The following is a 21,202-nucleotide window of genomic DNA, read 5'->3' as shown; positions in this document are numbered from 1 at the left end:
CCGCTGCCACCACTCCTCTGGATGTCTGCAAGACCCTGCTCAACACGCAGGAGAACGTGGCCCTGAGCTCGGTGAACATCAGCGGGCATCTCTCGGGCATGGTGAACGCCTTCAAGACTGTCTATCAGCTGGGGGGTGTTTCGGGGTATTTCAGGGGGGTGCAGGCCCGTGTCATTTACCAGATGCCTTCCACAGCCATCGCCTGGTCGGTGTATGAATTCTTCAAGTACTTTCTCACAAAGCACAAGCTGGAAAAAAGAACATCCTTGTGAAGGACTTACCGAGAGTGAACGCGGTCCGTGCCCGTGTGTGCCTGCAAGCCAGCCAGCGCTGGGTCCCCGCTGAGGGAGCGTGCCAGGTTTCTTCTGGATTCACGGCTGATGTCCACTTCTCCCTCCCTAGGGAATGAGGGATTAAAGTGGTCCTCAGTCACGTATTCCCCTCCTTGCTTAAGCAATGAAATAGTTTATAAAGACTTAAAATAATATATATATTTAATAACTTTATTTTGGAGAAGTGAAATTGCTAGCTGATATTTTTTCTGACTAAGTGTGAAGATGTAGTTTATTCCTCACTGAAGGCTTAGGTTATAAAACCTAGGCTGGGTTTTTTTTACAGCAAAGAAGCAAAATACCCTTGCAGAACTTATTTTTTATGTAAATATAAAATAGATGGATAATGTTTATCCTTTATTTTTCTATGTAGGCATTTGGGTTGGTTTTTAAATACTACTACAGCTAGATGCTAAGCTGTTTAAAAAGGGCTGAATTCTTCCATCCTGTGTAAGGAAGACACAAAAGCATTTATTTTTTATAGCCAGATTGGCTTTTATTGTACAGCATTTAGCCCCCAAACAGTGGCCTGGATTGTCGTGTGGGTGTCAGGGTGTTTTAGCCCCTTGAGACTTGCTGTGATACGAGGAGAAGGAATGGGGACACCACTTTGGGAAACTGTAGGATGCTGAGGAGGGGCACCCCAAAATACCTGGTCACTTTGTGGGGGAGAAGGGGAAAACTATCAATTCCATTTTTTACAGGGAGACTCTTATAAAAGATGTAGATTTTTAAAGAATAGTATTTTTTTGCAAACACTTTTTTTAAGGTACGTTTTTATGGTATGTGATACCTGAACAGCCTTCATCCTCTGTTAATTTATTCATACTTCTTGTCCATTACGGCCCTGATCCTGCTTACAGGAGCAGCCGTGCACATCTCGATAGCTGGTGGGATCTGAGTGGGATGCACGGAGCTGCTCTGCTCCCAGGGGGGCCACCTGGAGCTTCTGTTTACAGTCCGGCTACCGAGTCGCAGGGGTCTCATCCTGGCAGCACCAAACCAGCAGCTGGCAAAACCTTGGGAAAGTCTTCCCTGCAGAACCGAAGCCACCTCGCAGCTCGTGTTGGGCAATTAGCTGCTGCCCATCTCGGTTGGGGAGGGAACAAAACCAACCTAGAGAGGCTCCTCATGCTGTGGGTTTGGTTTCGGTGCTGCGGGATGCTGAGCCCTGCTCCTCCCAGGAGTGGCTTTTTCAGACCAAAATGAATCCTTTAGCTAGTTACTTGGGTGATCAGTAGCTAATGAGGGGGTTTAGGATGTGCAAAAACTAAGTTGCAGGACACCAACTGGCTCCATCCTCCCTGGAGCTTGCCCTGCCAGAAGCAGCTGATGTCTGGAGCTGGTACCGTCTCCTTACTGCTGAGCATGGGGCTCCAGCTTTTGGGCTGGCACATGTCACTGGAGGTGTTCCGTCAGCCAGGCGTGTTGTGTAGGATGACACTAAGAGCTGATCCTCCTGCTCTGTTTTTTTGGAGAAGGTAAAGCGAGGAGCACCTTTCAGGGTGGTGTTGCATGTGCCTTGTGTAAATTAAGATTGTACTATTGATAATGGGGAAATGAGCTTCTTGATGCCTTTTTGTCACTTAAACTGAATGAATCACTGTGCCAAATGCTCCCTGTGTCTTAAAGTGTAAGAATTGTAAGCCTGAGGCTGCTGGTCTTGGTGGTGCAGCTGGAGAAGGCCCTCTGCACGTGGGGAGGGGTCTCAAGGGTGGGGGTCTTCAAGCTGTGTGTTGGCCTTGGATGCCTTTTTTCCTATTGACTTTAGCCAGGACTGCACAAAACACTCCACCAGAGATGGGCATAAACACTTAGATGAAAATTTTGGGTCACTTTAACGTTGAAGAGGCAGACTTGGAGCATAATGTGGAAGATGACAGCACTGTGTGGCTTCGGTAGCTGGGACTCACGCTTGGCACGCGGTCCCCAGTGCATCATCCTCTTCCTCTGCTCGCTTAGCTTGAATGTTTGACTTCACCTTGGCTATTCTGGGAGAACTTTACCTCCTGTTTGGAGTAACCTGTGAGTAGCTGGGACATGAAGAACAGATTGGCCCCGGGGACAGAGCCTGTGGCTGTGGAATGATTGGGCGATTGGGGTTTTGGCCAGCTGAGCATCGTGCTTGGAGGGGGAGGTAGCATCCCGTTGTAGCTGCTAGCCAGAAAAACACGAGCGTGTCCCGAGCGTTGAGCATTTAAATAATTAACAACCAGGTTTGGGAATGTGCTCTGCCTCGAGCTGGGAGTGGGTGAGGAGCGTCTGTATAGAGCTCTCTATGGTATCCTCAGGTATCCGATGAAACCTGGGGATAATGTTCTGCAGCTGGGAATGTGCCCGGTTGGTTAGACAGTTGCGGCAGTCTCTGAAATGCTTCCTGCTGTGCCTAGTGCTGCGTCCCCAGGTGAAAGCCCCGGTGCCAAAACCGTGGCTCCTTGTCCCTCTGAGGTTTGCATTCGGAAGCTTTGCTGCAAGTCTGGAAGTTTTATTTTAACCTGGGGTGTGCAACCCATGCGGCTTCTTTGTCTGCAACGAACACACGTGGTATTTGAGGGGGAGGATGGGTGACTTTGGCCGCAGTTATTTTTATTTTTTGTTCTTGCCTGCCTTGGAATTTAATGTGTTTCCTTAACTGTGTATTTAACAATGCAGGAGTTCGTTTGGGAGATGCTGCTACAGTTGTACCACTGGAGCTCAAGGAAATAAAACAGTCTGATTTTTTTGTCCTTCTAGGCTCACGCTTGTGGCTTTCCTTCGCTGCGTAGTTGGGTGTCCAGCTCCGACCGGGGCTGGGCAGCGGGAGGGTGCCTGGCTCTGCCCTGCTCGGTGCCAGCCAGGCAGGCTGGTCTCTGGGAGAATGGTGCCTTCTAGTGTTGCCTGGATGCTTGGCAGGCTCAGCACCACACCGTCTGAGCCAGATGAAGCCCTTCGTCATCACACTGGAGGAAGAAAATCCTGGGAGGGGTTTAGCAGCCTGGCAGGAGCTGACATCTCTATCATGGGCTCGCACTCCTCTAGGAGCCGCTCAAGAGTTTTGAAACAAATTCCTCTTGGCAGTGAGGCTTCTGAGGTTTGCAAAGCAAACCCACAGGCTGGCTCGTTCAGCAGCCAAGTGAATTCCCCAAGTGGAATTTTCTTCCCACCTGGAAGGAAAGTGCAGGGGTTGAAGGTCCCGGGGGAGCTGTGTTTTTGCTGAGCTTTCAAAGAAGCTTCCATTTAAAGTGCCTAATTTGAAGGGGAAAAACCCACAACGTGCGAAGCTGCTTTAGATCTTGCCTTCCCTTTCAGTGAAGAGGAAAAGACCAGTTCACTGGTAGAGTTTCCGCATGGCACTGGTGCTGGAGAAGGAATGCTTCCCTTAAAGCTGGGCTCAGCAGCATCAGGTTAACCGGGGCTGTCCCAAAGCAGAGGAGACCCTGGGGCTTGGCCCAAGTGGGCTGTGAGGGGGGAAAAAAGCTTAACCCAAACCTTTTCATCAGGAATTCTCCAGCTCGGAGCAACTGTTGGCTCTAGGTGGAAAATGTGGGGGGGTTGGTTTGCAGCTTCAGGTCTGGTGCAGGTGCCTTTGCTCCGGTCTGGCCGGGATGATAAACCAACTGTCTTGGGGTTTGGTTTTTTTTTTTTTAGGTCAGAGTTTGTGTCCAGAGTCTGCCCTATCTTATTCCTAAATTTGAATCTTTCCAACATTGTCGGGAGGATCTGGGATTCCTGCAGTTCCTTCTCACCTCTAATAAACCTGGCAGGACCACAGTCCTTGTCTGGGATCTGGCATGAAAACCAGGTTGTCCTGAAATAACATTTCAGCTTACCAAGCGCTCGGCATCTCTGATTAGAGTCTGAAACTCCTTGGTGTAAATCTCCAGCCCTAAAAACCTGGAGGTGAGTGTAAAGGACTACTTTGGGAGCAGCCTTGTGTAATTTTGACAAGGGGATGCGGCACAATCCATTTCCTACCAGTTTTGTTTTGGAAATGATGGGTTTGGAATAGATGTTGGTCCCCAGGGCATGCACCTTCCAGAGATACAGGAGGATCTGATTTTGTTGTGTTCCCAGTGCAGCAATTGATGCACCTAAAATCCTAAAGACGAGCTTTTGTTGGGATGCGGCTGGGAATGGCAAGGACAGTTACAGGGTTTAGCGGCAAACCACCTACCCGGGAGTCAAGGCTGGCCGCAAAGGGCAGCAACAGCAGCAAGATGCTCTTTCCTCGGCCCACCCCAAAGGAGGAAGGACTTTCCTTTTCCCACCCACTCTGCCTTTTTTTTCTGGGGGTTGTTTTTACTGTCACTGAGAACCCCGGGAGGTGTGAGGGACCGACGGGTCGGGGTGGGGAGCAGGCTGCCTCGCCTGGCTGATGAGCTGGAGAGACAAGATCAGGAGATAAAGTACTATTGATGCTCAGCAACATGTTTCTGATAGGTTTGTATTTCTGTTTGCATTGTAGAGTAAATATTTACCCTCCTCTCCTCCCCTGTAGTAACTGTGTGTAGTCCTGAAAGGAGAGGTATGTAACACACCATGCACGCCCCTTAAGCACTAACCACTGGTTTATGCACGGCTGGTGAGGGTCCCTACATTTCTCTTTATTGTAGTCGCCATTCAGCTCCACCTTATTCCCAGTAATTCCCCAGAAAGTGAGAAATGGCCCTAATGTGCGTCTGCACAGGAGGGAAGTTCTGTGCTTGGCTGGTGTGTGGTTACGGACACACAAATCACGTGGTTGAACTTGCAGCTAAATTGCTGACATCTATCCCTATCCATCCATGTCTTCTCCGTTAGACCCCAGGGGATTTCTATCCCTGAATTACTCATGGCTGTCAAAGATCTGGATTTTAAGTCAACTGAAGGAAAGGAAAATCACCCAGGAAAACAAAAAAACTCAGGAAAGAGACTCTGTGCCCTGGCAAGATGTGCTGGGAGAACCTTCACTCGTCTGTCTGAGAGGGAGACGTGGCTTCAGGCCTTTGGCCCGACATCCCTGAGGTCTTCAGGCTGCTCTCCCTCCATTTGCCCGGTGAGTAATTTAAACTTTTCTTGTGTTTTCCCTGCTTTGGGTTTGTCAAAAAGTTGTCTGCCTCCGTTAAAATGCTTGTTTTGTGCTGAGTCCTACTGGTGCTGCAAATAATGGAAAATGTGGCTGGTAATTGAGGGGAATAAAGAGAGATTGTTCCTTATGGAAGCACAGGGTGGCTGCAGAGCTGGGGACGTCTGAGCTGAGCCCCAGTTTTCGCGTCAGGGAAAGGTTTTTCCCTGGATGGAGAGCCTGGCTGAGATTATTAGAAAGGCTGAAGGACCTGCAAAACATCACATCGATGGTTATCTCTTCTCCCTCCTTTCTGCTTTAAACCCCTGGTATCTGCCTGGCTTGTGATGGCCCTTCACTGGAAATGGGGAATTCCTGCATCCAAGCAGGATGGGGTGCATCTGTGCGGCACACGGGTACCAAGAGCTGCAGTGGGAAGCATCAGAGCAAGCGCAGCCCCAGGGCATCACCCTGGCTGCTCCATCACCTCCCAACTTTGGGGGTGGCTCCTCAGGATGAGGTGCTGGAGGTGCCACCCATGGGCAGGTGGCATTTGCCAAGACCCGTGACACTGATGTCCCTCTGGGCTGGGTGGCATTTTGTCTTGGGAATGCATTTGATTCTCTCATGGACACTAATGGTTTTTTTGGAACCAGTACAGATTATTGTGTAAGTATCTTTTAAGGATATTTTCTTAGCGCGTCTCGTTTACCCAGTAGACCATAGCAACTCCTTGGACTTGCAGGGTTTCCTGCAGTGAGGATTTATAGGGCGGCGGGTGTTCGCTTCGCTGCGTTCAGCACTTGTTCCTATATTGAAAGTCTTGGGTTGGTACCAACAAATAAAATCTCTTCTGCCGTGCACTCCAACTTCCCAACTGGTACTTTTCCTAGGGGTCTGTAAGTGTGCGAGACGAGAAGAGGGGAAAACAATTAAATAGCAACTGTACTGTCACAAAGCTTGCGTGGGTGAAGGGAGAAATAGCAACCGAGGGCTTTGCCGGAGGGGGAAGGTGCATCCTGAGCATCAGTCCAGTGGGATGCCGGGAGATTAATGCTCCCTGGGACACACGGACAGTGGTGGTGGCCACATCCTTATGTCTGGAGAGGCCAGCCGGGGGGACCTTCTGGCAGAGATGTTGGGGACGGCGGTGGGAGCAAGGGCTACGTGCCCTGTGGGATGCGGGTGCCCTCCTCTGCGCCGCCAAAACCCCAGCGTTTGGGTTTTTATTTAAGTCAGTTTGATTAATCCAGGATCTAGGCTGTGTTTGTTCGCCGCATATGATTATTATCTAGTTTGCCCGATTCTTTGTTTCTCTTCAAATATTGTTTCTGGTTTAAAGGGTAGTGAACATAAAGGCAAACATCTCACCTCTTCCCCCTCAAAATTTCATTAAGCTCCGTGTTTACCTTGGGTGACAAGATGCAGCCACAGAGAGAAAGGCTTTCCGGCCACACCTTAACCTGCTATCTTAGTCTGCCACAATGGGGATAAAAACATTTGTATTTATCCACAAGATTTCATTCCTTTGAAAAGACAAGGGATGGGTTTGTAGAACAGGTAAGTGTTTTCCGCCGGGCTCTGCGGCTGTAAATCTGTCACGGAGCGTTACAGCGTGGCCAAGCCCCAGCTGCAGACAGCTGTGTGGGAAGGGAATGTAATTCCAGCCCTAAATAGTGCCGATTTTGGGCCTGGGATTTAGCAGGTCTCCTGCCCCCCAGTATGCAATATACCTTTCCAGTGCAGCATCCTCACCTTTGCTTCACTTAGCTCCTGTTTTCCTGCCCGCACGGAGGCCCCGGTATTAGTTGTTTTGGTGAAGGAGAGCCAGGCTTTTCCCTCTGTCTTCTTTTTCACCTGCTACGGTTTGCACAGCAAAAAAATCCCACCCTGTTTGCTACTGGAGGAAGCTGAACCCTCCAAAATCAGCTCAGAGACACGGGTCTGCAGCAGTCGGCACAGCCCAGACGCAAGCGCTGGTCAACCGGACCCTCCAAGTACCATAATCCCCTTTGTTTAAAGTTTTCTATTATTTTATTTGCTTTAAAGCTCTGCCCCCTGCGATGTTTTTAGCAGGTGGTATGGGAAGGGTGGAGTGATGGGTGCCACGCAGGTGAGCACTCTCCTGGTGAAAGTGTAGTAGGTAAATAAATACTGCAGTAATTCTTCCTTTCACCAGCTCGGATAGAGGATGGGGAGTGCTGATGTGCCTTTGACACCCAGCGAAAAGCTGCTTGGCAGGGAGGGGTGAAATATGGCTCGTTTGCTAAATAACACCCAGAGGTTGTTGGGGCTGGGAATGGGGAGACCCACGGGAAAGCTGCGGAGAGCAGAGTGTCCCGGTCTCTTGCCAATGGCGAAAACTGAGTAGGTCCTGGTGTCACAAATAGAATTAGTTCCCTGGTCCCTCTCCTGAAGCCGGAGTGCTCCAGACCCTGGGATTAGATGATGCTCTGGTACTCTGCCTGCTCTCTGGTGCCCAGGCATGGGGCTGCCTTGTGCTGTAGGATCTTGCAAAGGTGCCTCAGAGGCTGCCCAGGTCCTGCTTGAGGATTTTTGCCCTAAAATGCTCCATTTGCCTATTACTTGTCATGAAATGAACCTTGTATTTCCGCATGGCCTGTGCTGATGGGGACAAGGCTGTGGCTTTGGGCTGCGGTCCTGGGTCCAGGCAGTTTTCCTGCTGGCCGTAGTGGTGACGGTCACCATCTCCTCGTTTTGTTAGGCTGCGTGGCTGTCTCAGGAATTGAGATCAGGAACAACCCAGATTATTCTGTGTTCGGTACCTCTTCATGCTCGTGTCATCAAATGCATCACGTTTCTGGGAGCAAGGACCTGAGCCCTGTGGTGGTTTATATGGGTGCTCAGGGCTTCCCGGGCACCTGCTGCAGGAGTGGTGCCAGCTTGTAGGTTTGTCTCCATTCCCCTTTTTTAAAGGAGAGAAGGATAAAACCTGTCATGTGGAAATATCGTTGGGGGGGGTGGGGCAGTTGATGCAGGTAGTTACTCACTGGGGAACAGCATGGATATCTGGACTAAAACACTGGTATTTGGGGAAAAAACTCTGTTTCATCATGGAAACTTGCCTGGGAGCTGAGCAATCTTCACCCTCATCCCGGTACGTGACGATACCTAGCAGCAAACGAGTCCGAGAGACGCTGGCAGAGCTCCTGGCCGCCGCAGCGCTCAGAGTCTAGAGAAAGGATTAATATTATCTAGACGGTACGAAGGGAGCCCACATTCTGCTTGCTCCAGACCCAGCCCTGGGGAGGGAAACATCTGCACACGTTCAAGGGGAACATCTGGCACTTGCTGCTGCCGCTGGGCTGCACCCAGGCTGGGGAGGAAGCTTTGCCCTGGCCCCGACCGAGCGGTGCAGCCGTTGGGATGGTGTTTGCCAAGTTTGGACATCCTTCTGCAGAGGAAGTCGTTCTGGGTGTACCCCAGATTTACTCTGTCCTGTGTAAATCCCGCAAATCTCCAACCCCGAAGCCCGGGCGCTGCCATCCCCCATGAGAAAGCGGCTCCCAGTGAATAATTGCTTCGTTGGAGCTGGGCTGGCGCGGTTTTCCCAGTTAACCCAGCCATTTATTCTCATGGGAGTGGCGAAGAGCCCTGGGTGCCCCCACCCAAGCTCTGTTTGCAGAGACTTGTGCTAATCCCTTTGCTTTCCGGCACGGCGCGAGCAGGACCCCGCTGTGCCGCCCGGGCTGGGCGATTCACCGGCCGGTGGAAAAGTACCGTGGGAAGCTTTGCCGAAGAGTCGGTATCCCTGCTTTTACCTGCTCCTGGTAACAAGGGCTCTTCAGGATGAGGGTCCCTCTCTCCTTCCTTGCTCTTTCATTGCTAAGAGCCCTTGTCCAGCCTCGGGTGATGCGAACAGACACAGGATGTAAAATTCCTACTGTGTCGGACACTCAGTTCATCTGGAGAGCTGGGATCATCTCCCTGGGCAGCTGGCCTTGCTCCCAGGTTATGCCACCTCGAGTCTAAAAATCCCTGCTTTTCTGGAAATCTGGTTGTCCCAGAAGGCTCTGGACGGAAGGAAGAGTTTGAGACACCATGCGTGATTGAGATTTCTTGGAAATCCTAGTGCCTGGAAAGCCCTAAATGAGAACAGAATTGGGCAAAACCAACAGCTATGGGGGCCTGAGCATCCTCCCCTGCTGACTGCAGAGATTCCCCCCCCCAGCTCCAGCGCCGGCTGGTGGGAATGTTCTGCCGGAGCCTCCCGCATGTCCTTGCTCTCCCTGCCAGTTTTCCGAGCAGAGGGAACGGCCAACTCCCCCACACAGCGCGGTGGGGGGGCACAGTCCGGGCCATGCAGCTCCCTCTGTGCCTTTCAGCCCCCTGCCCCTGGGAATGGCATTGCTGGGGGGGCATCCGTGTGAGTTCACAACAGGTGAAACACGTGGGACCCCTCTTCCCCCCCATATATTGGGCTGAGGGACACAGCAAAGAGCCTGAGTCTGCCCAGACACCCGGTACCTGACGCCAAAATCCTTTTTCTTTGCCCCATTTCCTTTTTGCTCCAAGACCGGAGCGTTTCAACACACAACCCACCCGTGTGTGCTTCACTCCTAACTCCTTTTCCTGTAAAAATACTTGTCTTATCTCGTGACTTTCCCTTCGGCGAGCGGGCTGCCATAAATTACCGCGGGCGGGCGGCTTTGGAGCCACTTCCAGGGCCATTTGCTGCAGATTTCTCTCTCCCTTCGACTGTTCTTAATAAATGGTGCCCAGACCATAACAGAAGAAAGAAGAGGAATGTGCCTTGGATTTTTGTGAGAGGCAGCAAAGGAGTTTCCCATGGGAACACCCGTCTGGAAAGCTGCTTTTTGCCACAAACTCCAAAGTACTTCTTTTTAATTATTCTTTTTTTTCCTTTTTTCCCCCCTTTTCTTTCCCCATCAACTGTCCATCATGGTGAAAATCTTCCTCGAGGTCTGTGCCCCTCGGCTTCTCCCGTGCTTCCCTGACCCCTCTTCAGCATCGCTGCTCCTGGGGAGGCTCAAGGGTGCAGGGAGCACCGGGTGGTCCAGCACCTCGAGAAGGGGCTGTGGGGCTCTTGCCACTGAGGCTGTAGCTGGGTCAGCAGGAGGTGAAGTGTTTCTGTGGGTGACAAGAGCATCCAGAGGAAGAATAGTAAATATTGAAAAATCCTCAAGGGTTTTTAAGAGCTCTAAATCCCTCTGCGTTACGCCTCAGCTTGCCTCTCTCCTCGGGAAGCATCCCTGCTCCCCAAAAAACACATCCTAGTGCTGCTTGCTGAAAGGGTTTCTGCGCTTCCCTCCGAAGCATCTTTGTAACAACCGGGTACCAAACGAGGGGAGGAAGCACTGGTCTGATACAGCCTGGCACTTTGGGTGTCCTTCCATTTTCCATCCCCTATTTAGCTCCGTGTAGCGAACTTGTTCCCACTGCTCTGGTTTGCAAATGTTGTGTAGGTCAAGCTGAAGATTTTTCTTGGCTCCGGTCCTGCGTGTCCTTGCCAAGAATGTGGTTTATTGCATGCAAATGTTAGTCAACAGCTACATTATCCAAAGGCAGCCTTTCTTCTTCTTTTTTTTTCCGCTTTAAATAAATGATTTGGCACAAACAAGTGTAAATGTTATGTCAGCATTAGACACCGTTTAATCTTGATAGATATGTTAGCGGCGGAGCGTGACACTAATTGACAGACATTAAATGATGCTTTCTGTTTCCAGTTGCGTACAAACAGGAGTTCTGCTTCGTTAAGGCTGATTAAAACTCCTGTCTCCATCATTCATTAGGGTGGGATTTTTCTTTTCTGTATTAATCAAGGGGGTATTTACCACCGGGAAGGCCTGCCATATCGTTCCCATTGTTGTGATTAATGCCTTAACACTCTCGGATGATTTGGTTATCCAAACAGTTCAGCCCTTTTCTTGTCCTCTGCTTTGTACTTGGAAAAAACCCCAAAAAACCAACTCTAAGTCGATCTTCTGTCCCTAAAGAAACCTCTCGGGGGTTGCAGAGAAAAGGGTTGGGAAGGAGAGGAGGGAGGGCAATGGTTGTGGCGGGGGTGAGCCGAGGCTATGCAGGGGCTGGAGCTGCCACCTGCATCCAACTGACACCGGTGTGGGACCCAGAACCTGTTTTGGCAGATGGATATGCTGCAAAAAAACCCCAATGTACACTTTCCTGTGTCTGTGTTGCAGCACAAAGGCCTTTTGGTCTGGGTTATGAACAAGGAGGATCTTATAAGGACCATGGTGCTGGCAGGATCGGTGTGTGGGAGGAGACCCGATTTCCAGCCCTGGCTGCGGGGACCGCAGCTTGTCACTGCCTATGACAAATGGTCACCCACGTACAGGAGCTGTTGTTCCCTTCCACAAAATCTCCCGGTGAAGGAGGCAGAGCCGCGTCTGCCTGAGGATTTGGCTGGTGAGGATCCAGCACCAGCCTCCTAAGGCAATGGGACCTCCCCTGGGATCTCACTTTGCCAGCTTGATGCCAGCTTTGGCTTATTTTTTTATTTTAAGGCTACTGAAATATGCAATTAAGCTGGGAGTAATGGTATTTCAGCTCGCTTTCCATTTGGGAAAGTTGCTGCTGCTAGCAGCAGAGGCGAGGGAGTGCATGGAGGGACAGGCTGGGACTCAAGGTCAGTCCCTCTCCACCTCCATACCAGGGTCAGGCATTCACGCTGACAGCTCCCAGGGTGAATTCTTATGTTCCTGCAGAGCCCAACGCTGCCCTTGGTTGCAGGGCTGGAAGGCAGGGGCAGGAATAAAAACTGGGACCAGTGCTTGTAGTGCAAAACTCGGGATACCACTTGGATTGTGTGTGTGGGATTACGTGTAATTTGGGGTAAAGTGCTTCACCCATATTAGCTTTTTCTTTTGGGAAATGGTCACTTGTATCATGCTCACTGGACAGTAAATGGGATTAGAGGATGCTCAGTGGCTCTCCATACCTGGCTGGAGCAGCATTTGGGGCTGAGCACCTAGAAATAGTGATGAACAGTGCTTTACCACCGGCAAAACCTTGTGAGCTGGTGCTTGTGACAACTCGTTGCACAAATCTCACCCGGGGGCTGCGCCCGCAGCAGGCGTTCGTCTGAGAACCTGGTGGGAGAGCTGTGGCAGAAACAGGGTTTAAAAGGAAATCCAAACCCAGAGCAAAAAAACCCAGCGAGGCAGCTTGTTTCTAATAAAGACTCTGTGCTCTTTATTCCAAAGGATAATGCACGTCAGATAAAATAGTATCAAAACAACTGTACAAAAATAGCGACTATTTGCACTGGGCTTGCTTTATGCCCTCAAAGTTAAGTAGGAGCAGTTGGGTGGCGAAGCAACAGGGATATTTTACTGGTTGGAAACCATCAGCAGGGAAAAAAAGTAGCTATGACACAAGCATTTTCCCAAAGAAGCACCCAAGAAGTTGAGTTTATATCTAATTTTCAGTTTATATCTAATTTTCCCAGCCCATATCTTACTTTCCCAGCCTGATTCAGTCCTTCCCAGCATGATGTGCCTGTCCCTGCTGCTCTTCCGCTGCCTGAGCAAAGGACACACCATGATCCCTGCTCAGGGGCAGCGCTGGGATGGCTCATCCCGTGTATTTAGTGCAAATGTTGTGTCTCTGCATTGGTTGAAGCAGCATCCCAAGGGTCCGGGTGAGCCCCTGGGATTTCAGCAGGGTGTCCTGGAGGGGCCATCAGGAGGGATGCATGCCCTGCGAGGCTGTAAGGGCGGGTTTTTTTGTTCCAAGCAGGGGATAAGCCAAGTCCAAAGTGGATAAGCAGCAGTGCCGGGTTGGAAACACATTGCAACAGTGCAGGGGAGATGGCCTTCTCGCCCAGCGCCGGGCTGGGAGATACACAGTGTCTCAGAGCCAGAGCGGGAAGAAAAAAGTTATCTCAAGATATTAGGGGTAACTTTCAGACAATTACAAAGCAACTGGTTGTCCTCCAAACTTGGTAAACAGCTTTGATAGCAAGAACAGCTATCTGCCACAAAGGGTTTCCATTTGCCTGTTCTCCTCTCCCTGCCCTCCCTTCCCAGGAGTTTTGCCTCATCCCCAGCAGCTTCGTCTGTGAGCTCGGAAGATCTGGGTCTATAGGCAAGGCAAAAAGATCAGTTCCCAAATAAAAGGGACGGATCCAAGTAATTTCTCAACATTATCTAATTGTCTGTGTTTCCATGTGGCAGGAGGGAGTTGGACCACTGTGGTTTTTTCAGTCATTGCAGAAAAAAACAGGCACCACAGAAACATTTCTGGAGGTTCACGGGGAAGAAACCTCCATGTACAAGATTAAACTGGTTCTGGCAGAGCTGTGCTGTTTTACACCAGCTGAGGTGGTTCCTCCCTTGGAATCCTCATGTATTTCTACGCCTTCTCCCACAGACTTAGTGGCATCTAAAGGTTTAAGTATGATTAGTTACCAAAAAAGAGAAAATCTCTGCTATTCTGCTAGTGCAAGTGGTTGTCAGCTCAGTAAAATGTCGCTGGGAAGCTCTCCTCTTGCCGGGAGTGGGGCTGATTTCTCTCGCAAACGGGGAGTTTGCTGCTTTGAAAGCTGACGGGGAGCGCTGAACTCCGCCAGCTGTTGCTGGTTTAAATCGCTTATACGGGAATGTTCAAACAGCGTCGACACCCGGATATGCAAAACTCATCTGTCGTCGCGCTATTGTCCCCGTTCCCCGGGATTTCTGGTTTGGCTTCTCAGGGCTGGAGAGACACCGGCGGTTGGCGTCTTGGCCGTCGCAGGGGAGAGGGACAGGTTTGGGTGGGGGTAAGCTGGCATTTTGGCACGGGTCCCCCCCACCGCCGGGGCAGCCGCCTTCGCTCACGTCCCAGCGAACCCGGTCCCCGGCTGCAGCTCCGTGGCCGTCGGGCACTTCAGGTTGTCGTCGTTCGTGGCAGAAAGGGGTTTAATTCTCCCCAAAAGCACGTTGATCTGGGGTGCTGCCTGACAGCATGCAGAAATCTTGGAGGGGGCTCGAAGTCCCCTCTGGGACCACCAACAATTATGGTATCAATGGCAGAAATACTAATTTTGTTGCTTTTTTTTTTTTTAAAGACTATTTTTTAGATCCTACAGCAGCTGGTGGCCCCAGGGGCCGAGCTGGGGCCGTGGCAGTGCCAGCCCAGCCTCAGCAGTTTGCTTTTTGCCCACTTGATCTCAGCAAGGGGCACAGGTGATTCGGGAGGGGCAGAGAGGGGCGATCGCTGTCTGCGGGGCTGGACCCTCCCTTTCTGCCCCCAAAGAGCCGGCAGTAGTTTCCAGCCGCAGATTCACCCCAGAGCAGTGCTGATGAGGATACTGAATTGCACACTTTTAAAATCTTGGGCTGTTTTTTGCTTTCTTTTTACTGTTAGCAACAAGAGAGGCTGGTGCAGCGACTAGAAGATGCTGATCATTACTACAAACGGGGTCTCCCTCTCCTAATTAGCACTAGAAAGAGCAATGCCGTATTAAAAAAAATTAATAAGTTTAAGATAAAAGGATGTTTTCTGCTTAAAAAAGCGGTTACCACCAGGAGGGACTCCAGCCGTTCAAGTAGTAGAGGCAAGGCAGGTAGTGCCAGCCGCCCCGCAGCGCGAGCAGCGATGCTCCGGGCAGCTCGCCCGCCTTCTGCCCGGCCAGACACGGGTCCAGTCTGCTGATTTCTGGAGCGACCTGTTTCCTCTTGGTTTTATACCTCCTGTTCTGGAACCAGATTTTCACCTGGGTCTCGGTGAGCTGCAGGTTTTTGGCCAGGTGAGCTCGCTCGGGGGCCGACAGGTATTTTTGGTGGCTGAATTTCCGCTCCAGTTCGATGATTTGGGTGTGGGAGAACGCTGCCCGCGAGCGCTTCGTCTGCTTGGGGGGGCATGGAGCGATGGGCAGGGGTCGCAGGGCGGGGGCGCACTCCAGCAGGCAGGTGGCATCTGTGAGAGGACAGAGCTGAGAATTACCCACTGGGCAATTGCCTGAATCCCTTGCTTTTTCCCTTCCAGAGAGCAAAATTCATCTTATCTCAGTTACTTGTCATTTAATAGAGTGAACACCATCATAAAGTCACATAAGGGAGGTTTTTTCCCTAAATCACACTTTCTTAATTCAAATAAGCATGCATTCAGCCTGAACACACATTCAGGGGACTAAAATTAGACAGAAAGGGCTGTTTTGCAATGCTGGTGGAGGACTGGTGAAACCCTCAAGGTGCCGCTCTCACGTACATGACGGCAGCGACAGCTCTTGCGATTTTTATTGCAGAATTCATACTATCAGGCACTTCTCCGAAACGTCCTTTTGTGGCTATGGGAAAACCCTGATCCCCAGAGGAAGGTTTCTGTCCTTAAGGATAGCTCAGACATGGGAAATCAGTGCGGCTTAGAGCAGACTGCGGTTAGCAGGCACCGGACTGAAAGTCCTCCCTTTTCTCTTTCACGACTCAAAGGCAACGCCGGCTAATTCCAGGGCAGATGTTTAATATGTTTTACACATACAGCTCCAGACCTGGGCTTGGGTCACGGCTCCAAAGCACCATCTTAGTGTTTGCCTCCAATTTATTTTTGGTGGCACCATTTGGCTGCTGGAACCGGACCCAGGGAGGTGCTGAACTTCCGTGAAAGTGTCACGTATAACCATTAGAACTTCTCAAGTCAATTCATTTAAGCAGTTAGTTCCTTTTTTGTGTATTACCCAGCTTGGGGAGGAAATAGGCAATTTTTATTTTTCCTTTTAGTCATTTCCTAGTACATTTTCTTAAGATGCGAACACAATGCTCAAAGAGAGAAAAAACAGGCTTAATCCCCAGCTTGTGTAAATCATGGTAGTCCCACTGAAATCCCCGGAGCTGCCCTGATTTACACTATCTGCTTCCTGGGAGATTTGGTACAGCTTTTAATGATTTTTTTTTTTTTGGTAATAATCAGCCCAGTGGCTCTTTCTGAACTTGCTTTTATGTAGAAGTTTCTTTTAATAGAATCGCAACGTAAAGCCAAAATTCCCCTGGCAAAGGGCTCTCTTAGCAAGCAACAACCAGTCGCTAGAGAGTTCAAAATCGCTTTTTTGGCTGTTGCAGCTCAGCCCCGTGCTGCTTGGGCAGGGACTGGCTGAGTCCCTCCCGCAGCCCGGCCGTGCTCCTGCTGCAGCGAGGGGGGCACCGGCCAAAATAACTCGCCTGTGGGTGTGATTTTGGGTATGTTGCTTCCGCAGCGAAGCCTTATTGCCTATGATGAGTTTTGGCAGTTGCGTGCTAGAAAGGGGTGCTGGGAGCGTTGTATCGAGAGGAGCAGGGTCGTTACTAGCAAACTGCCAATGTGCAGGGGTGCGGGGCAGGAGACGGGTGCGCGGGAGAGCCGAGCCCTGCTGAGAACGCCCCAAATTCAACGCAGGGACTTGCAAAACATCCCCGGGCCGGGGGCACCGAGGAGCTGGGCTGCGGTGGCATCACGGTGCTGGTGGCAGCGTGAAGGATGGGCACAATCTGCCTCTGAGCCTGCAGCCCCGGGGTGCCCTCCTGGGCACCTTCTGCGTTAAAAGGGAACTTTATTTCCCAAGATATCGCAGAAATCCATCAACCAGGTTTTTTTTTAAATAGCAGATTCAGTCCTTTGAGTTATTTGAAGAACCTGGCAATAGGTTTACACACAGTTTCTATTTCTCTTGCTTTCCCACTGTTAAAGCAGATATTCCCTGGCATTCCAAGCCTGGGTTCTTTGGCTCTGGGGTGCTCGAGGCAGCCCGGTCTGGATCCTGCCCTTGGGTTGACCCAAGCGTAGACATGGCTGATCCATTCCCCGTCCAGCAGGCTCATCCGGGAGCTTCCACCCCCTTACCTGTGTCTGCCTCGTGGCGTGTCCCTTGGACTTGGGCTGGGGATCCTCCTGGGGGACGAGGGCTCCCGGGGGGGTGCCCTGGGACAGCCCCCAGGGCTGAACTGCCCTCCGCTGTAGCTGCCTCCTGCTCCGCGTCCTCTGGGCTGCCAAACTCTCTGCTCTTGCCCCGCTCTGGCCACGCTCCCCGCTCTGCCCCATCCCAGAGGATGTCTTGGATGAGGAAGGATGTCCGGGGCCTGGAGGAGACGGGCATGGTCTGCTGGGCTGCTGTCGGGGTCCGGCTCATCTCTGCTGGGGTGCTGCTGGGTGCTCTCTGCCTCCTTGCAGGGAGCACCCCGGCACTCATCCTCCTCTTCCTCTCCCTGCCCAGAGGCACGCTGCCTTCCCACCCTCCCAGCTCTGGATTTATACGGCAGGCAGCCAAGCCTCCCGGGCCTGATTGGAGATCCCTGGCAGGAGTCTACGCCATTCGGTTGTGTCTCGGCTCCCGTGGGTTTTCTCTCCGCTTGCTTCCCTCTCTTGCTCAGGACGCCCTTCCCCACGGATCCGTGGGGTCACAGCCAAACCTCAGCCTCCTCCCTTGCCCCTCTCTTGCTCCTTTGCTGGCAAATTGCCCCCGAGCCCTTACGCTGAGAGAAGGATGCCTGAGCGAGTTCATCCTTTTTGGGATCCAAATACTCCCTGGACGTGGGAGTTGGTGAGAGGAGGGGGGACCAGCACCGATGCCTTGGGGGGATGCTCTGCAAGGGGACCCCTTCTGCACCCCCAGCCCCAGCGAGCCAGGGATCTGCTTGCTCCTAGTTATGGAAATGATTAATGTCCCAGGGTAATCCCTAGAGCTCTTGGGGAAAATGCTGTTTTCAAGGGGAAAAAGTGAAGAAAATAGAAGGATTGTGGTTTTTATTGTATTTTGAGGGTTTTTCCTCAAAACCTTCTTCTTTGATGCACTTTCAGGCTGTTGAAAAACAGGGGGAAAATGTCAAAGACGTTTTCACCAGCATTGCAAAGCTGGTCTAACGGGGACTTTAAAATGAAAGCTAAGATACAACAGAGAGGGAGAGTGGCTCCAGAGGCAAATGCTTGCCCAGAGTCTACGCCAGGGTTCACAGGAAAACTCAAGCCTAAACCTCAGACTAATTCCTCGACCAGCTGTGGAATGGGACAGCATTTATTTAAGAAGCCTTAATACTGTTATACACCATCCTGCAAGGCCCTGTGTTCAAAAGCACCCGAAAGGAGCAAAACCTCCCCAATTCCAAGAAAAACCACGAGTCGAGCTCTCTGTTATGACACTGTTATGTTACTTTTCCCTGAGTATCCGCTTTATTTGTAGTTGTTCTTCTAGAGTTTCTGTTGGGAAAACAACTCCCCTCTCGCCACACAAACAGCAGCGAAACCCCCCAGAACGTGGGCAGCAGATGATTTAAAAATCACCTTGTCCCACCGTCAGGCAAAGCCATCTGGTTGGGAAACCCCCGTGGGAGCAGGGTTCGGCTCTGCGGATGCAGATGGGCAGCATCCCTGGAAACTCTGAGCGATGCATATATATATATATATATCTGTATACAGTGACCCCCTACAGCCCCGCTGTCTGCAAACTCCTTTTGCCGTTGGAATAACATAGCACTGATCACCACATCTATTCCTAAAGCCTTCGCTCAGAGCCAGCCCCAGCCCCTCTTCTCCAGTCAAAAAGCCCAGGCATGGGTTTTTTTAACCTTAAAAAAGGGAAACAATAGACTTCCTTGGAATCCCCAGAGGACTTTGTTGATTTTAAAGGAGGGTGTTTGGTTACGGCAGCCGAAGCCCAGAGCAGGTTGTGCAGACGTGCCCCAAACCCTGCTTTTAACCCACCTTTTCTCTCATTCTTCAAACTGTTGATGCTCCCGGCTTAGAAAACGTCACCTTATATTCACTGTAAGCTTGGAAAATGTCAGTAGCTTCAAAAATTCAGCCTCATCATCCTCCTGTAGTCCAAGAGTTTGGAAAGGTCTGTTAGGCAATTGGACCCCAAGAGTGTTATTGCAGCCGTGCCCCGGCCGCTGGCCCCAGAACCCCCGACCTCGCTTCTGGAGGGCAGGTCAGGAGCCCGCGTAGGGTGCTGCTCAGCCATGGTTGTTGGGTGGGCTGCCCCATGGCTCCCTGCCTGCCGCTCCAGCTGGACCCCCCTGGGCTGCGTAGGGGGCTTGTGATGGACGGGGAGCCCGAGGGGCACCAATGGGTCCCCTGGCAGGACCGGGGCTGGGCACGCGCCCCGCTGGGCTCGCCCAAGGGTGCAGTGCATGCAGGGATTGCAGTGCGTGCGGGGATGCTGGCTCAGGTCAGAAGCCACGCAGCTCCCTGGAAGCACTCTGAGCTGAGCTCGGGAGCCAGTTTTCCCACCGCAGAGACCCTGCGCCTGCTGCCCTTGCTGCTGTCAGAGATCAGCACATGCCTGCACGCCCACAGACTCAGCCTCTCCTGCATCCATGGCTATTCTGGGATCCAGCACAAATACATGAGGATAAGACCCAGCAGAAGGGCTTCTCTCCCCGGGACTGGGATGTTCCCCTCCTTCTGGGGGGGCTCCTTTCCTTTCAAGTCAGCATTTCCCTGCAAATAGAGGTGGGCTGTGACACCTCTGCTTGGCACCAGCAGCTTCACCACAACCCTTAGTGAAAACTCTTGGTGCTGTTGGTCTGATCCACACCCCCACCACCACCCCCCATCTGTGGGTCTGTCCTGGGCAGCCTCATTACACGGCTCTTTTGTGGCCAAGGCTCCTGTCCCTTCATTACCGGTGCCCTCATCTGTGTCTTACTCGGTGAAAAGAACTCGTAGCTGATCAGCAGGGAGTAATTTGGCCCAGGGGAAGAAGGTTTTGGGGAAAAGTTGGCTGGTTTGTGTGTCTGTGCTTGGGGAAACTAATTTTTGCAGCAGTTGGTGTTGTGGGTAATTTCTGATTTGGGCTGGAAACTGCGAGGGTTGGAAGTGACAGCCCTGGCATGTGCTGTGGAGAGGCAGGGGACAGAGGGGATCTGGCAAATGCTGGGGTTTAAGGGTATCCTGAGCCTACGGGACCTGGGCTTTCGGGAAACATATGGAGGGGGATAAACAATGCCTTCAGTGCTCCTGATCCCCATTTTGAGGCTTTTTTTCTGAGCTGGGAAGGGTAGCAATTTCCTTCTTTGATTCCTGCGTTTGTTTGGGGGGAGTTTCATGTGATTTGCTTCATTTTATTGCTGAACCTCAAAGGAAAAACTCTCTGTGTTGTTAAGACTTGCAGGGGGACCCAAGCACTGGGGGTGCTGCTGTTTGCCGGGGCTTTTCCCAGTGCTGCCAGCATTCCGTGATGCAAGGGCCCTGTCGAGTCCCCTGGCTGCTCCAAAGTCAGAACAGAGAGCCGAGACCCAGCTGAATTTGGGAGATATCCCGGAGTGAGTGTGGATGGATGACGGGCTGTCACCTTACCCCGTCTTGGCAGAGCTGCAAAGCCCTGGCGCAGCAGGATGACGAGCTGGCTCGCCGAGAGGGATTTTCTGGTTTGATTTGGATGTCAGGGATGTCTCATTTGGGAAGTGAGCGAACGCCAGAGTGATGGGGCTGAGTGGAGTTAGAGATAAAACCTTAATTGCCTCCTGCAAGTCTCTTTTTGCCAGATGCTGGGAGGATAAGAAGCTGTCGGGAAAGGAGCAGGGAGGAGGGGGCAGCATCCCGGAGCAGGGACAGAGGTTGTGGGGGGAGATTTTCCCTGTCCTGTGTGGTGGGAGTTGTGTGCAGGTTGCTGTCTGGCTCCAGCCTCGGGATACCATGGCATTGTAGTGGAAAGAGCTCTGTTAAACCAGTATTTTGCATCAGGCATTGACCTTTGTGTGTGTTTTGCCCCCTCCCCTATACGATAAATCCTGCACTGGGCGCCATGGGCAGCCCAATGAGTGAGTCGGTCTAATGAGGTCTCGCTGGGTTTATTCTGTAAGTGTGAGGCCGTGGATTCGTGCTGCCTGTTTGGGATGTGGCTGTGTTCCCCTTTGATCCATCCTGGGACACCGCAATGGCATTCAGCCCTCCTGCA

The 21,202-nt window shown here is 51.6% G+C and overlaps 2 protein-coding genes across 2 annotated transcripts in view; one reads left to right on the top strand and one right to left on the bottom strand.

Annotated features, from left to right (window-relative positions):
* The window catches only part of SLC25A37 (solute carrier family 25 (mitochondrial iron transporter), member 37), a gene marked incomplete at its 5' end in the record, with an annotated part of 3,632 nt that extends 3,360 nt beyond the window's left edge, over positions 1 to 272 (top strand). The window contains one exon of the mRNA XM_010152795.1: positions 3 to 272. Within this exon, the coding sequence (XP_010151097.1) occupies positions 3 to 272 (270 nt within the window). The remainder of the gene's footprint in view (positions 1 to 2) is intronic.
* A 5-nt stretch (positions 273 to 277) lies between these two features.
* On the bottom strand, positions 278 to 17,404 carry NKX3-1 (NK3 homeobox 1). The gene is made up of 3 exons (XM_010152794.1): positions 17,152 to 17,404; positions 14,859 to 15,255; positions 278 to 398 (listed from the first exon to the last, which is right to left on the bottom strand). Exons 1-3 carry the CDS (start codon positions 17,402 to 17,404, stop codon positions 278 to 280), a joined length of 771 nt encoding a protein of 256 aa, XP_010151096.1.
* Between the last annotated feature and the right edge of the window lie 3,798 nt (positions 17,405 to 21,202).

The sequence above is a fragment of the Eurypyga helias genome, unplaced genomic scaffold (assembly GCF_000690775.1).
Source record: "Eurypyga helias isolate BGI_N326 unplaced genomic scaffold, ASM69077v1 scaffold25475, whole genome shotgun sequence".
Lineage (NCBI taxonomy): Eukaryota > Metazoa > Chordata > Aves > Eurypygiformes > Eurypygidae > Eurypyga > Eurypyga helias.
The sequence above is the reverse complement of the archived record's forward strand: the minus strand, read 5'-3'. Positions and strand labels throughout refer to the sequence as shown.